The 17,115-nt window shown below is 48.3% G+C and overlaps 1 protein-coding gene across 3 annotated transcripts in view; it reads right to left on the bottom strand.

The window, feature by feature from the left end:
• The window catches only part of SLC2A9 (solute carrier family 2 member 9), a 1,837,553-nt gene that overhangs the window by 1,226,000 nt on the left and 594,438 nt on the right, over positions 1-17,115 (bottom strand). For all 3 annotated transcript variants that reach the window (XM_069202834.1, XM_069202850.1, XM_069202841.1), the window contains exon 4: positions 9,701-9,861. In XM_069202834.1, the coding sequence (XP_069058935.1) occupies positions 9,701-9,861 (161 nt within the window). The remainder of the gene's footprint in view (positions 1-9,700; positions 9,862-17,115) is intronic.

Below are 17,115 nucleotides of genomic sequence, written 5' to 3'. Positions count from 1 at the left end.
TGTGTAAAGTATTTGTGCAATAAATCATACAATACCACCATATAGCACCACAAAAATACACCACACAGTGTTTAGAAAAATATATAATATTTATCAGGATAATTGTAGGTCAAAAAGAAATAAAGTTGCAGTAGAAAATTGTAGAAATATCACAGGGAGGTGATATAAAGTGTCTTAAGTCTTTAGAATACAAACAAAGTCTCTTTCAAGCACAAGTACCTGGTTGGGAGTGGAAAAATCTCCTCAGAGGGCCACAAGCGAAGAGGTGCGTGGAAAAAGGTGTGTGTGCGTCGATTTCTCCCCAGCACACACGGACTTGCGTCGTTATTTTCCACGCGGGAAAGTCGGCGTCGGTTTCCGGTGCGCGGACAGTCTCTTTCTGTGGATCGCGGGGATTACCAGATGTCCCGGGTCTGTGCGTGGATTTTCCTGCTTGTTCTCCGGCTGCGCGTCGGTCTGCGAGGCTGCGCGTCGAAGTTACGATCTCACGGCAGGCGTCGCGTCGATTTTTCCTCTAGACTTCGATCTGCGGGGCTGCGCGTTGAAATTACGATCTCACGGCAGGCGTCGCGTCGATTTCTCCTCTAGCGGTCGGGCGGCGTTGTCCTTGCGAGGCCGTGCGTCGGATCTTCGATCGTCCCGAGAGCGTTGCGTCGATCAGCGTTGGAGTGCGGCGTTTTTCTCGCCGCAAAACAAGCTGTGCGTCGAAATTTTCGCCGCACGGAGCGTCCAAGTAAAAGAGGGAAGTCTTTTTGGTCCTGAGACTTCAAGGAACAGGAGGCAAGTTCTATCCAAGCCCTTGGAGAGCACTTTCACAGCCAGACAAGAGTTCAGCAAGGCAGCAGGGCAACAGCAAGGCAGCAGGCCTTTGTAGAAAGCAGGCAGGTGAGTCCTTTGAGCAGCCAGGCAGTTCTTCTTGGCAGGATGTAGGTTCTGGTTCAGGTTTCTTCTCCAGCAAGTGTCTGATGAGGTAGGGCAGAGGCCCTGTTTTATACCCAAATGTGCCTTTGAAGTGAGGGAGACTTCAAAGAGTGGCTAAGAAGTGCACCAGGTCCCCTTTCAGTTTAATCCTGTCTGCCAGGGTCCCAGTAGGGGGTGTGGCAGTCCTTTGTGTGAGAGCAGGCCCTCCACCCTCCCAGCCCAGGAAGACCCATTCAAAATGCAGATGTATGCAAGTGAGGCTGAGTACCCTGTGTTTGGGGTGTGTCTGAGTGAATGCACAAGGAGCTGTCAACCAAGCCCAGCCAGACGTGGATTGTAAGGCACAGAAGGATTTAAGTGCAAAGAAATGCTCACTTTCTAAAAGTGGCATTTCTAGAATAGTAATATTAAATCCGACTTCACCAGTCAGTAGGACTTTGTATTACCATTCTGGCCATACTAAATATGACCTTCCTGCTCCTTTCAGATCAGCAGCTGCCACTTCAACAGTGTATGAGGGCAGCCCTAATGTTAGCCTATGAAGGGAGCAGGCCTCACAGTAGTGTGAAAACGAATTTAGGAGTTTTACACTACCAGGATATATAACTACACAGGTACATGTCCTGCCTTTTACCTACACAGCACCCTGCCCTAGGGGTTACCTAGAGCACACATTAAGGGTGACTTATATGTAGAGAAAGGGGAGTTCTAGGCTTGGCAAGTACTTTTAAATGCCAAGTCGAGGTGGCAGTGAAACTGCACACACAGGCCTTGCAATGGCAGGCCTGAGACAAGAAAAAGGGGCTACTTAAGTGGGTGGCACAACCAGTGCTGCAGGCCCACTAGTAGCATTTAATTTACCAGCCCTATGCACATAAAGTGCACCTTACTAGGGACTTATAAGTAAATTAATAGTCCAATCAGGTATGATTCAAGGTTACCATGTTTTAAGGGAGAGAGCATATGTACTTTAGCACTGGTTAGCAGTGGTAAAGTGCGCAGAGTCTATAAACCAGCAAAAACAGTGTCCAAAAAGGGGAGGGAGGCAGGCAAAAAGTTAGGGGTGACTACCCTAAGGCTGTCAGGTCTAACATGTGTCCCCCCCAGCTGAAAGTGGGGAGAGCTACCCGACCTCCTGGGAGCTCTCATCGCTAAGGCGGAAGTACCTGGAGAGACCATCACCATTGGCGTGGTCAACACCTGGGCGATGTTCCACCGTAAAGTCCATCCCCTGTAGGGAAATGGACCACCTCAAGAGTTTTGGATTCTCACCCCTCATCTGCATGAGCCATCTGAGGGGCCTGTGGTCTGTCTGAACCCGGAAGTGAGTCCCAAACAGGTAGGGTCTTAGCTTCTTCAGTGCCCAGACCACAGCAAAAGCTTCTCGTTCAATAGCACTCCACCTCTGTTCCCGTGGTAATAGCCTTCTGCTAATAAAGACTACTGGTTGATCTCTGCCCTCCTCATTTAGCTGTGCTAGGACTGCCCCTATGCCATGCTCTGAAGCGTCTGTCTGCACGATAAATTCCTGGGAGTAGTCAGGGGCCATGAGTACGGGGGCCGTGCACATGGCTTCCTTCAGGGCGTCAAAGGCTTTCTGACAAGCCTCTGTCCAATTCACCAACCTAGGTTGTTTCTTGGAAGTGAGTTCTGTCAAGGGTGTTACAATGGTACCATAGCCCTTGACAAATCGGCGGTAGTATCCTGTGAGGCCTAGAAAGGCTCTCACTTCAGTCTGCGTTCGGGGTGGTTGCCAGGCCTTGATAGTTTCAATCTTGGCCTGGAGTGGCTGCACCTTGCCACCACCCACTAGGTGTCCCAAGTACACCACGGAACCCTGCCCAATCTGGCACTTACTGGCCTTGATGGTCAGGCCTGCCTGTTGCAGGGCCTGAAGCACCTCCTTGAGGTGAAGCAGGTGTTCCTCCCAGCTGGAACTGTAGACAGCTATGTCATCCAGGTAGGCTGCACAGAAGGCATCCTTGCCAGCTAGGACCCCGTTGACCAACCGTTGGAAGGTAGCGGGGGCATTTTTCAACCCAAAAGGCATCACCCGGAACTGGTAATGGCCATCTGGGGTTGAAAATGCGGATCTTTCCTTGGCCCCCTCAGTTAGGGCGATCTGCCAGTACCCTGAAGTAAGATCAAACGTACTCAGGAACTTGGCAGCGCCTAGCCTGTCCACGAGCTCATCAGCTCGGGGGATGGGGTGAGCATCAGTCCGTGTGACTGAGTTGAGACCCCGGTAGTCCACACAGAACCGGAGTTCTGGCTTCGCACCTGGGGCAGTAGCCTTAGGGACCAATACCACTGGGCTGGCCCAGGGACTACTGGATTTCTCAATAACCCCTAGAGTCAACATCTTGGAGACCTCCTCCTTGATGCTGGCCTTCACCTTATCCGACAACCTGTAAATTTTGTTTTTCACAGGGAGACTGTCACCAGTGTCAATATCATGAACACAGAGGTGGGTCAGTCCAGGAGTAAGGGAGAACAGGGGGGAGAACTGCTCCAACAGCTCATAGCAGTCTCCTTTCTGATTTAGAGTCAGGGAGTCAGACAGAATGACCCCGCTTACTGACCCATCACCTTCTTGGGCAGAGAGGAGGTCGGGGAGAGGTTCACTCTCCTCTTCCGTTCCTTCATCTGTGACCAGAAGCATGTTGATCTCCGACCTCTCAAAATGAGCTTTTAGTCGGTTCACATGGAGCACCCTTAGGGGATTCCTAGGGGTTTTGAGGTCCACTAGGTAAGTGGCCTCCCCTTTCCGCTCCTTTACTTCAAATGGGCCAGACCAGCGGTCATGGAGAGCTCTGGGCTCTACTGGCTCCATTACCCACACTTTGTCTCCAGGTTGAAACTCTACCAGGGTGGCCTTCTGGTCATACCATTGTTTCATCACCTCTTGACTGGCCTCAAGGTTATCTTGGGCTTCTTTCCAGAAGCGGGTCATCTGGTTGCGGAGGGCCAACATATAGCTGACCACATCCTGAGGGGGTGTCTTTGGAGCTTTCTCCAATCTCTCCTGGACAATGCTTAAGGGTCCCCTGACAGGGTACCCGTAGAGAAGTTCAAAGGGACTGAACCCTACCCCTCTCTGGGGGACCTCTCTGTAAGCAAAGAGAAGGCACGGTAAGAGGACGTCCCACTTACGCCTCATGGCCTCAGGGAGGCCACCAATCATGCCTTTCAGGGTCTTGTTGAATCTCTCCACAAGACCATTCGACTGGGGGTGATAGGGTGTGGTGAACTTGTAAGTTACACCACACGCATCCCACAGAGACTTCATGTATGCAGACATGAAGTTAGTGCCTCTGTCAGACACTATTTCCTTGGGGAATCCCACACGGGTAAATATCCCCATCAGGGTTCTGGCCACCACCTGTGCAGTTACTGTCCTCAGAGGGATTGCCTCTGGGTAACGGGTGGCATGGTCCACCAAAACCAGGATGAACCTGTTGCCTAAGGCAGTTTTGGGGTCCAAGGGACCAACAATGTCGATGCCCACCCTTTCAAATGGGGTGCCAACGACAGGAAGTGGAATCAGGGGGGTTTTACCCCTTTTTCCTGCTTTACCACTGGCCTGGCAGGTAGGACAGGATCTGCAGAACTTGTCTGAGTGTGTCCTCATTTTGGGCCAATAAAAGTGGGTGACAAGCCTGTTAAAGGTCTTGCCCTGCCCCAAATGTCCTGCCAGGGGAATGTCGTGAGCCAGACCCAGTAGGAAGGTTCAGTAACATTGGGGGACCACCAGCATACGTGCTGCCCCAAAGCCCGGAACCTTAGGCTCACTGTAGAGGAGATCATTCTCCCAATATAGGTGGTGATCGCCAGAGGCGTCGCCTGCTGCCTGGTTTGAGGCTTGTTTCCTCAAACCTTCCAGAGTGAGAATTCCTCCCTGGTGGGTCCACCCTCAACTTGCCAGCCAGCAAGCTCAGGTAAGTCACCTAGGGCAGCAATGTCTTCCCCAGTTGGCTCGGGAGCCTCCTCCTCAGGAGCCCCGTCAGCCACTGTGGGAACAGCTGGGGCCGGTTTCCCGCACCCCTGGTCCCTCCTCCTGGCAGCTCTCTGGGCCATCGTTCCAGGCTCCAGATGCCCTTGACTTCCCTCTCGTTCAGCCATGGACCGTGTGGTCATGCAGACCCACTCAGGTAACCCTAACATCTCCAGGTGAGACCTGAGCTCCACTTCTTTCCAAGCAGTGTGCTCAAGGTCATTGCCTAACAGACAATCTACAGGCATGGCAGGACTCACAGCTACCTTCAGAGTACCAGAGACCCCCCCCCACTCAAAGGGAACCAGAGCCACCGGTAGGTGACTCTTGCGATTGTCAGCGACTCTGACCTGGTGGAATGTATTAGGTACTATCTGCTCTGTTGACACCAGCTGACTCTTGATAGTAGTTATACTGGCTTCTGTGTCACGCAGAGCTTCCACCCTTTGCCCATCAATGGTGACCCACTGCCGGTACTTGGAAGTATTTCGGGGCATGTGGGCCTTGGGCACCATTTCTCCTTCTCCCAGGGACACTAGGGAAATCTCTACCTGCTCCCCAAAGCTAGTTGGGTCCATCTCCCCCCCCGAGTGCTACACTAGTCAACCCAGGTGCCTGTCCAGTAGTGGACGGTGCCCTCTTGGGGCACTGTGGATCGCCTTTGTAGTGACCATACTGGTAACACTCCAGGCATTTGGGGCTAGATTTCCCTGACTTGTCAAATGTCCCTGGCTTTTTCCCAAATTTGGAAAAGGAAGGGTTGCCACCCCCTCCCTGGGAATTCTTTTGGGGGCCTTTAGAGAGTTCCTTATCTGTAAGTTTATCTCCCCCCTCTTTCTTCTGTTGGGAACCCTGACCACCTTTGTGGGAGTCCCCCCCAGGTACCTTTTTGGACACTCTGGTGCTAACCCAGAGGTCCGCCTCCTCAGCAAGCTTCCTGGGATCAGTCAGCTTACTATCCACTAGGTGCTGGCGCAAATCTGTATAAGTAACATTAAGCATATGCTCTCTCAGAATCAAGTCATATAAACCTTTATAATCTGCTACTTTGTTGCCCCGCACCCATCCATTCAGTGCCTTACTGGAGAAATCAAAGAAATCTACCCATGTTTGTGTGGTTTGTTTGGTGCTGTCCCTGAACCTCTGACGGTATCCCTCAGGGATCAGCCCAAACTTGGCAAGTAAAGTGGCTTTCTGAAGTGGGTATGTGTTTTGATCCGGTGGATCCAATGTGAGAAGTGTGTCCCTCCCCAATGGCGGCACATAACCCCACATAGCTACCCCCCATTGCCCTTCAGGAACCTCATGAGCCCTTAGTGCAACTTCATAAGCAGCTAACCATTTATCTATGTCATCTCCCACCACAAAACTGGGCACCACATTTTTGGGTATACGAACCTTCTTTTCTCCAGCAGGTCCTGTCTGTATGCTGCCACCATTATTGCTGGATTCAGACTGTCTTGCCTTGATCTCCAGCTCCTTGAGACTCAGTTCATGAGCCAACAATAGTTTCTTTTCAGCCAAAGCTCTTTCAGCTTCCACTTGTTTGGCTGCTCTTTCCGCTTCCGCTTGTTTGGCTGCCCTCTCAGCTTCTGCTTGAATTTGTTTGGCTGTTCTTTCAGCTTCAATCTGTTTGGCTGCTCTTTCAGCCTCAGCTTGTTTGGCTTCTCTCTCTGCCCTCCTCTCCTCCTGTTGAGCCTCAATTTTCAGTTTTGCCATTTGCAATTGGAACTCCCTTTCCTCTCTCCTTTCCTCTGCGGTCAGGCTTTGCATGGAGACACTGCTCCCTGGTCTGGAAGGGTGCACAATTGCAGTGGTAACACCATCTACCGATAGTGAAAAATCCTCTGAGGGACCATGTTCTGGCTCCTCTTCCTCATCATCCTCTAAATGGGCTTCTGCCCAGGCCCTCAGCGCCACTTGAAAGTCCTCCTTTCTGGAGGCCCCTTGGGTGGGTACCCTCAATGCCCTGCAGAATCCTCTTAGTTGTTTGCTGTATATGCATCCAACTGGACTAGGTCAAAGTCCCCTGTCTGAGACCCAGTCAGAGACATGTTGAGTGAGGATTTAGTTTTTGAAAATTGTCAGGAAAAGAATCGGATTTTCAAGAAGAGATAAAAACCAAGTTGACCTTCAACTGTGGGTAGGTAGTGAAATACTTAGCTACTGTATGTCACTGCACAAATACAAGTCCTATCCTCACCGCTGATCACCAATGTTAGAAATGGGGTTTTTGGTTGGCAGTCAGGTTACCCTCTGTCCAAGCAAAAGCCCTCACTCTAGTCAGGGTAAGTCACACACTATCCAAGATTATCCTGTGCCCACCCTCTGGTAGCTTGGCACGAGCAGTCAGGCTTAACTTAGAAGGCAATGTGTAAAGTATTTGTGCAATAAATCATACAATACCACCATATAGCACCACAAAAATACACCACACAGTGTTTAGAAAAATATATAATATTTATCAGGATAATTGTAGGTCAAAAAGAAATAAAGTTGCAGTAGAAAATTGTAGAAATATCACAGGGAGGTGATATAAAGTGTCTTAAGTCTTTAGAATACAAACAAAGTCTCTTTCAAGCACAAGTACCTGGTTGGGAGTGGAAAAATCTCCTCAGAGGGCCACAAGCGAAGAGGTGCGTGGAAAAAGGTGTGTGTGCGTCGATTTCTCCCCAGCACACACGGACTTGCGTCGTTATTTTCCACGCGGGGAAGTCGGCGTCGGTTTCCGGCGCGCGGACAGTCTCTTTCTGTGGATCGCGGGGATTACCAGATGTCCCGGGTCTGTGCGTGGATTTTCCTGCTTGTTCTCCGGCTGCGCGTCGGTCTGCGGGGCTGCGCGTCGAAGTTACGATCTCACGGCAGGCGTCGTGTCGATTTCTCCTCTAGACTTCGATCTGCGGGGCTGCGCGTTGAAATTACGATCTCACGGCAGGCGTCGCGTCGATTTCTCCTCTAGCGGTCGGGCGGCGTTGTCCTTGCGAGGCCGTGCGTCGGATCTTCGATCGTCCCGAGAGCGTCGCGTAGATCAGCGTCGGAGTGCGGCGTTTTTCTCGCCGCGAAACAAGCTGTGCGTAGAAATTTTCGGCGCACGGAGCGTCCAAGTAAAAGAGGGAAGTCTTTTTGGTCCTGAGACTTCAAGGAACAGGAGGCAAGCTCTATCCAAGCCCTTGGAGAGCACTTTCACAGCCAGACAAGAGTTCAGCAAGGCAGCAGGGCAACAGCAAGGCAGCAGGCCTTTGTAGAAAGCAGGCAGGTGAGTCCTTTGAGCAGCCAGGCAGTTCTTCTTGGCAGGATGTAGGTTCTGGTTCAGGTTTCTTCTCCAGCAAGTGTCTGATGAGGTAGGGCAGAGGCCCTGTTTTATACCCAAATGTGCCTTTGAAGTGGGGGAGATTTCAAAGAGTGGCTAAGAAGTGCACCAGGTCCCCTTTCAGTTTAATCCTGTCTGCCAGGGTCCCAGTAGGGGGTGTGGCAGTCCTTTGTGTGAGAGCAGGCCCTCCACCCTCCCAGCCCAGGAAGACCCATTCAAAATGCAGATGTATGCAAGTGAGGCTGAGTACCCTGTGTTTGGGGTGTGTCTGAGTGAATGCACAAGGAGCTGTCAACCAAGCCCAGCCAGACGTGGATTGTAAGGCACAGAAGGATTTAAGTGCAAAGAAATGCTCACTTTCTAAAAGTGGCATTTCTAGAATAGTAATATTAAATCCGACTTCACCAGTCAGTAGGACTTTGTATTACCATTCTGGCCATACTCAATATGACCTTCCTGCTCCTTTCAGATCAGCAGCTGCCACTTCAACAGTGTATGAGGGCAGCCCTAATGTTAGCCTATGAAGGGAGCAGGCCTCACAGTAGTGTGAAAACGAATTTAGGAGTTTTACACTACCAGGACATATAACTACACAGGTACATGTCCTGCCTTTTACCTACACAGCACCCTGCCCTAGGGGTTACCTAGAGCACACATTAAGGGTGACTTATATGTAGAGAAAGGGGAGTTCTAGGCTTGGCAAGTACTTTTAAATGCCAAGTCGAGGTGGCAGTGAAACTGCACACACAGGCCTTGCAATGGCAGGCCTGAGACAAGAAAAAGGGGCTACTTAAGTGGGTGGCACAACCAGTGCTGCAGGCCCACTAGTAGCATTTAATTTACTAGCCCTATGCACATAAAGTGCACCTTACTAGGGACTTATAAGTAAATTAATAGTCCAATCAGGTATGATTCAAGGTTACCATGTTTTAAGGGAGAGAGCATATGTACTTTAGCACTGGTTAGCAGTGGTAAAGTGCGCAGAGTCTATAAACCAGCAAAAACAGTGTCCAAAAGGTGGAGGGAGGCAGGCAAAAAGTTAGGGGTGACTACCCTAAGGCTGTCAGGTCTAACTGCCTTTAACTATAGAAAAATGCAAATTATGATATCATAAAAAGACACATTAGGTCGGCAAGCATGGGGGACTTCTGCAAGGGAAATTTGCATAATCTTTTCCAGATAAGTAATCAAACCCTAAAACTGTTTTGCACGTTTTGCCAGCTTTCCAAATAATTTAACAATGGTGAGAGATCAAGAAGTAAAATCAGTGTACACCAGATGTTGCAAACGTGACTGATAAGACGAAAGCGTTCAGAAATTTGCTAACAACAATATACCTGGAGTCTAGACAGGATGGATAGTATATATCAACATAACCAAAAGGAATAATAAATAATGAGTAGTATGTTTAAGAAAAGTCTGTCAGGAATCACATTTTGACACTTCAATCTACGGAAAGTGCTTACAGTTCCTACCTTCCAATTAGTTTTACCATTGGTGATACAACAAATGTTCCAAAAAGTCCACCAACAGCAAAAATTGAAACTGTCACAGACCAAAGAAGGTCAAGTGTTCCTCCATCAACTGAGTGGCCATATCTTGAAATCCATGTGTCATTGTAAAAACTCTTGATATACTAGAAGTATAAAACAAAATACAGCAATGATACATTAAAACAACACCATAGACAACTGTATGGAGAGAAAAATATGCAATTATACTAAATCAGGATGTGCAACAAATTCTAGTTATAAACATAATTGAAACTCTCTTCATGACCTAGACATGTTTTTATTCAGAAAAGGAGTTTGCAGAAGAGTTATCAATTCTCATTCTTATTTAGGCATTCAAACGAACATTTTGTTATTGTGAATGCCTGCTGATAAGGCTATTAATTTAGTAGCATTGGCTTTCAATACCACAGTCTAAATCAGCGATACTATTATCAGGCTAAATAGAAGTACCTGGATTTTGTTCAATACACCAGTTAATGTCATTATTCACCTCATGTGTAATGTCTTCTAATTTTGTCAGGAAGTAAATTAAGTCAAAGGCAAATATTGCAAGCTTGGAAGACAGGAGATATGCTAGGGTGAAAACCAGACTGCAAGATGTCTATTACTGCCCCCCAACAAACATGCTTTCTGTTGCTCTTCTACATGCACCTGAAGATACTTCTCTTCTCACAACATGTTTACACAGCCTAAAATCTTCCAACTGACCACCCAGTTCTACTCTTGTGTGCTGTAGCATGACCTTCTCTTGTCATGGCCAACTCTCTTGTAACTCCAGACACTTTTTGTAATGTGCCCTGTTGCTCTGTAGCTATATCTACTCTCTGCAAAGCCTGAAAATGCATGTAAAGATCTCAAGTTTCCTACTTAAAAAATTAAGAGATTAGTCTTCAGACTAACAACACTGAGCCTGTGAATCTAGTACAGGACCTAAGAATTTGTGATAATGTGGTTGGCAGGAGAGGACTGAGAACTCGTTGAAATCCTTTCGATGTATGCTGTCTTGATTTAGTTTTAAACATATATTAACTGATGAAACCCAATTAAAAAGGGAAATTGCTTTTATCAGCATAACCATATAAAAATGAATTAACACAAGCACCTCCACAAAAGAAAATATCAGTAAAAAAACATAAAGTGTGTAAGAATTCATGATGTTATGTCCTCCGAAGTGCCCAATACAATACGACATAGGTTACAGAACTAATAGCAAGAGAAACCAGTCTAAGTTTAAATACATGCACATGTTCGAAAATGTAAGATTAAAGATTAGTCTGCTTGCATATGTTCATACATTTAAGATTTAATATTATTCCGCTTTCAAAATGATGTTTACTGTTCCTTTTTCCATTTTTGGTCATTTCAGTGTAATTATTTTATACACTGCAAAGAATCAGGCAATTTTAAATTCATATTTGATCTTTTGGCAGTGATTAATTCTGTCACTTACTGGTGAATTGGCAGGTCCGCAGGAGGGAACTATGACCAATATGCACATCACATTTTCCTTTAGGTATAGAATGGGCAAAGCCCTTTGATACAAAAATGAGACTTGATAGGCCGTCAACTGCCAAACACTACAGGTGATACACAGCCAATGCAAGGCTTAGTACCAGTTATGTTTGAAACTTCTATTGATACTATGTGAATGAGACAGTGGTAAAATCATGACACAAAAGTTCCCACATACAAAGCATAGTAACACAAATATATTGTTGCAAGGTGTGCCATTTTCATGTGTGACAACTTATCCTGGCTTTTTAGGCAAATGCATTTTAGTACTAGTACTTTTGAGCTCAGATGTTAAGGGCAAAGTTTTAAGTCCAAGAATACGATTTACTTAATGTGATGTCTGTTAAAGTTAAAAATAGGCAAAGACTTATAGTGTGACACCTGACATTAGGAGACTTCGCAGCTATGAATATGCATGCAATAGCAGTAGCACCACTTTCATGTAGTCAGGCATTGTGAGAAAACAACACAAGCAGCTAGCATCAGATTTCACATACCTTAAAGTGCAGGGCTACAAATTAATCTCATGTTATTCAAAATGTTAAACGTTTGGAAGGCTACAAGGCTATTGGTAGGGCTGACCACTCCAACGGTTTCCTAATATTTAACAAGCATGTAAATAACTGCCATTTGGAAGACGCTACATTTCCTATAATACCTCACTGTTAATTACATATATCCGCTATAACAATCACTTCAAAAACCAACATATTTGGTAAGTACTTGAATACACAGTTTTTGTCCATTTAGCAGTTAGGCAGCTGAATAAACATGTCATAAGTAGAACCTTCGCCATCAGGTTCTACAGAAGGCTGTGTAGAATGTTATGGTTTGATCTTCCCTAGTCAGCTGGCATTAGAATGGCAACGGAGGAAGTTACTATCTGGCTAGGCGATTAAAGATATAAGTTAAAGTGTTTCTTGGTATTCCGATGTCTTTGGGGGTCATTCTGACCCTGGCGGTCATTGACCGCCAGGGTCAACGACCGCGAGAGCACCGCCAACAGGCTGGCGGTGCTCTCAAGGGCATTCTGACCGCGGCGGTTTGGCTGCGGTCAGAAAGGGAAAACCGGCGGTCTCCCGCCGGTTTTCCGCTGCCCTCAGGAATCCTCCATGGCAGCGCAGCTTGCTGCGCCGCCATGGGGATTCCGACACCCCATACCGCCATCCTGTTCCTGGCAGTTCGCCCGCCAGGAACAGGATGGCGGTATGGGGTGTCGTGGGGGCCCTGGGGGCCCCTGCAGTGCCCATGCCAATGGGCCAATGGCATGGGCACTGCAGGGGCCCCCGTAAGAGGGCCCCACAAAGAATTTCAGTGTCTGCTTAGCAGACACTGAAATTCGCGACGGGTGCAACTGCACCCGTCGCACCTTTCCCACTCCGCCGGCTCCATTCGGAGCCGGCTTCCTCGAGGGAAGGGGTTTCCCGCTGGGCTGGCGGGCGGCCTTCTGGCGGTCGCCCGCCAGCCCAGCGGGAAAGCCAGAATGGCCTCCGCGGTCTTTCGACCGCGGAGCGGCCATATGGCGGTCCCCGCCAGGCGGGCGGCGGCTGCCGCCCGCCGGCCTCAGAATGAGGCCCTTTGTGTACAACAAAACACTTATCAACACCGATGTCAAAAAGTGTAGAAGCACTGACATGATATCACTGAAATCCCCAAAAAATACAAGCGAAAACACTTAAGCCTAGACGCGTAGATTTCTCTCAAACCTCAGTACAAAGGAGAAAGGATAACCCCAAAGCAACCCTCTGGCCCAATTGTTTGCCATCCCCAAAGAAAGACAAATGGCCTGATTATAATCTTGGTGGATGGAATACTCCGTCACAAACGTGACAGATATCCCACCTGCCGTTTTACAAGTTACATAGGATATAATGGAACTTGTAATACGGTGACCTGAATATCCGTCATGTTTGTGTGGGAGTATTCGATCTGCCAAGGTCGTAGTCAGGCCTAAAATGTTTTTTTAAACCCCCAATGTACATTCGACAATAGAATGTCAAGTGCAATGCTTTACTTCATTTAAGAGGAAGCATTACAGTTAACAGAAAACTTTAATCAAACATTTGCATTTGATCACTTAAACAATTTGCCTCCAAATCCACCTCACATATATTACAAAATGACAAATTAATTAGTGAATATCAAAATAACATACCATGATCTTGTAACAAAATAGCAATCATTATCATCCATCCTAACACCTCACATCATACTCAATAGAAGTACTGACTATTCATTCTCCCATTATTAAAGGGCCAACACCCCTGCCAGGAAATAATACTCTTCTGATTGTCACCCTTGTGTCCCACTCTGTCACCCTGTTCACCTTGAACTGCCATTGCTCCCCTTCCTATGCCCCCTTGGACAATGCACCTGTGCTACAAATAGACTGGACTCTACCCTGGACTTTCCCTCATCATCACCCCAGCCCATTGCAATTCCCCCTTTTCTTTAGAGCACTGCAATAAACACACTTTGAAAAAATACAAGTGCGGAATATGTCAAATGATTTAAGTATGTATTCATTTAACAAGGTTTAAACATTGCAATTCAACTGTACAGTAATGTGTACATAGGAAAGACCTGTAGTTGGCTGCAGTGAACACACCAGGAGCAATAGTGGGGCACGAACATCTGCAAAAAGAGTTGACAAAGGGTACAGTGAGTGGACATAGAAATGCGAATTCACAGCCTGCAGTGACAACGTCAAACATAAAACTGTCATGGAAATGTGACGTTACACTGTCTTACCTGTGTGTCATTGGAAGTATTGACGAATCACTGCAGTTCTGTTGTCCTCATCCTCTGCCTCCTCATCTTCACTGTCCACAGGGTCCACTGCTGCCACACGCCCATCTCCAGCCTCCTCCTCATGCAGAAAAGGCACATGGCGTCTCAAGGCAGGGTTGTGCAACTTACAGCATGCCATGATGATCTAGCAGACCTTCTTGGGTGAGTAGCACAGGGATCCACCTGTTAGATGGAGGCACCTGAACCTGGCCTTCAGGAGGCCAAAGGTACGTTCAATTATCCTTCTTGTTCGCCCATGTGCCTCATTGTAACATTCCTCTGCCCTTGTCCTGGGATTCCTCACAGGGGTCAGTAGCCATGAGAGGTTGGGGTAACCAGAGTCACCTGCAAATATCGAGGGACAACTGTTAGCCACACACTAACCCTTATGGGCCACACCATTCTCATACACCAACATCCACTGGGTGGGAACCAGGGCTCACCTATTAGCCACACCCTGTGCCTCTGGAGTTGGGCTATCACATTTGGGATGGTGCTATTCCTCAGGATAAAAGCATCATGCACCGAGCCTGGATACTTAGCACTGACATGGGAGATGTACTGGTCCGCAAAACACAGCATCTGCACATTCATCGAGTGAAAACTTTTTCGATTTCTGAAGACCTGTTAATTTTGCCGGGGTGGGACAAATGCAATATGTGTCCCATCAATTGCCCCAATTATGTTGAGGATATGTCCCATTGCATAGAAGTCAGCCTTCACTATAGCCAAATCCTACACCTGGGAGAAAACGATGTAGCTGCACGTGTTTAATCAGAGCAGACAACACTCTTGTCAGCACTATTGAGAACATTGGCTGTGACATTCCTGCTGCCAAGCCCACTGTCACTTGGAAAGAACCAGTTGCCAAGAAATGGAGCACAGATAGGACTTGCACAAGAGGGGGGGTCCCAGTGGGGTGACAGATAGCAGATATCAGGTCAAGTTCCAGTTGGGCACACAGCTCTGTGATTGTGGCCTTGTAGGTAAGGATAATGGGCCAGATGTAGCAAAGGGTTTGCGCCTCGCAAACGGCGAAAAACGCCGTTTGCGAGGCGCAAAAGCCTCTCTGCTATGCAGAAATGCATTTTGCGAGTCGGATCCGACTCGCAAAATGCATTTCCGACTCGCAAATAGGAAGGGGTGTTCCCTTCCTATTTGCGACTCGCAATGCTATGCAATTTCATTTGCGCCCGCTAAAGCGGTCGCAAATGAAATCGCTGTTACCATCCACTTGAAGTGGATGGTAACCCATTCGCAAACGGGAAGGGGTCCCCATGGGACCCCTTCCCCTTTGTGAATGATCACAAAAACTATTTTTCAGAGCAGGTAGTGGTCCTATGGACCACTGCCTGCTCTGAAAAATACCGAAACAAAAGGTTTCGGTTTTTTTTCTAAGTGCAGCTCGTTTTCCTTTAAGGAAAACGGGCTGCAGATAGAAAAAAAAAACTGCTTTATTAAAAAGCAGTCACGGACATGGTGGTCTGCTGTCTCCAGCAGGCCACCATCCCCGTGAGTGCCCATACTCGCAATGGGGTCGCAAACTGCGTCCCACCTCATAAATATTTATGAGGTGGGTCTTTGCGACCCCATTGCGAGTTGCAGAAGGGTTCTGAGACACCTTTCTGCATAGCAAATTGCGACTTGCAATTTGCGAGTCGCACGGACTAGCAAATTGCAAGTCGCAATTTGCTTTCTTCCTACATCTGGCCCAATGTGCCTGTCCTCCATTGTTGCCAAGTCCAGCAGGGGTCAGTACACAGGAGGATATCTCCCCCCGTTACAATCTACAGGGCAAAATAGTGAGGAGCCGGTCATAATCTGTACATTGTAACCACTACAGCTCAATGCATGATGGGATTTTGTAATGTATTAGTGGCATATGTCCTGAATATACAATTGTGAGCTGTGACACAGTTATGATCCATGGCCTGCCCCCCCTGAAATGGCATCCGCCTGTCCTGTATGGAGGGACAGGTGGAAGTGAGGTAATTCCACTGACGTTGTGAGCCGTTGCGGGAGGCAGTCGAGAACCGCCGTGCAACTCCTCATTGGATACCATTGGGCCCTATGGGTTACAGTGGCCAACGGTGATGTACGCGGCCGTCACCACCATATTCTATCTGTTCACTCACTTGCTACCTGACCTTCAACAGGAGAGGACCTACACTGCATGTGCTGCTGTGACCTCTGTCTGGAACCTACCATGGCCTTTGTGATTGGAGAAAGGGCCACTGCCTTCACCTCGGCAGAGTTGGAGAGACTAGTGGATGGGGTCGTACCCCAGTACGGACTGTTGTATGGGCCTCCAGAGCAACAGGTGAGTTCACTGTGAGCACAATGCATGGGACATGAATGCATGGAGTGGTGTGTGGGAAGGCCTTGTGTGGGGGGGTGGTGGATGTGCCCTGGGCAGCGTGCATTATTTATGCTGGGGCATGTCTGTGCATAAGGGGATGGGAGGGCTATGGTGGGCCATGAGTGTAACAGACAGGAAGGTCTAACTAATACCTTTCCCTGTGTGTATTTCCTCTGCAGGTCAGCGCCCATCAAAAGAAGGGTATATGGCGTGCCCTGGGGGTCTATGGCAGGCGGATCACTCACTGTCGGAAACGGTGGGGGGACCTGAGTCGCTGGGCATGGAAGATGGCGGAGGCCCAGCTGGAGATGGCCTCCCAACGAGGAAGGGGTGCCTGTCGAAACCTGACCCCCCTGATGGCCCGCATGCTGGCGGTGGCCTATTCGGAGCTGGATGGGCGCTTGGGGGAATCACAGCAGCAACAAGAGGGTGTGTACAGCAGACACTCATCGAGTTGCCCATGCCCACTCACCCAGGAGGGTGGGCATCTCCTTCGCCCCAGGCACCTCAGGCCCTGCCCCAGTTAGCTCTGCTGCCCTGAGTGAGGAGACTATTGACCTCCTGTGATCCATCTCTGTTGGGCAGTCAACCGTTCTGAATGCCATCCAAGGGCTGGCAGCCCAAATGCAACAGCCCAATGCATTTCTGGAGGGCATTTATACTGGCTTGGCGGCCCAACAGGGATCAATCCATGCTCTGGACTCCTCTCTGATGG

Source organism: Pleurodeles waltl, chromosome 1_2 (assembly GCF_031143425.1).
Source record: "Pleurodeles waltl isolate 20211129_DDA chromosome 1_2, aPleWal1.hap1.20221129, whole genome shotgun sequence".
Classification (NCBI taxonomy): domain Eukaryota; kingdom Metazoa; phylum Chordata; class Amphibia; order Caudata; family Salamandridae; genus Pleurodeles; species Pleurodeles waltl.
The sequence above is the reverse complement of the archived record's forward strand: the minus strand, read 5'-3'. Positions and strand labels throughout refer to the sequence as shown.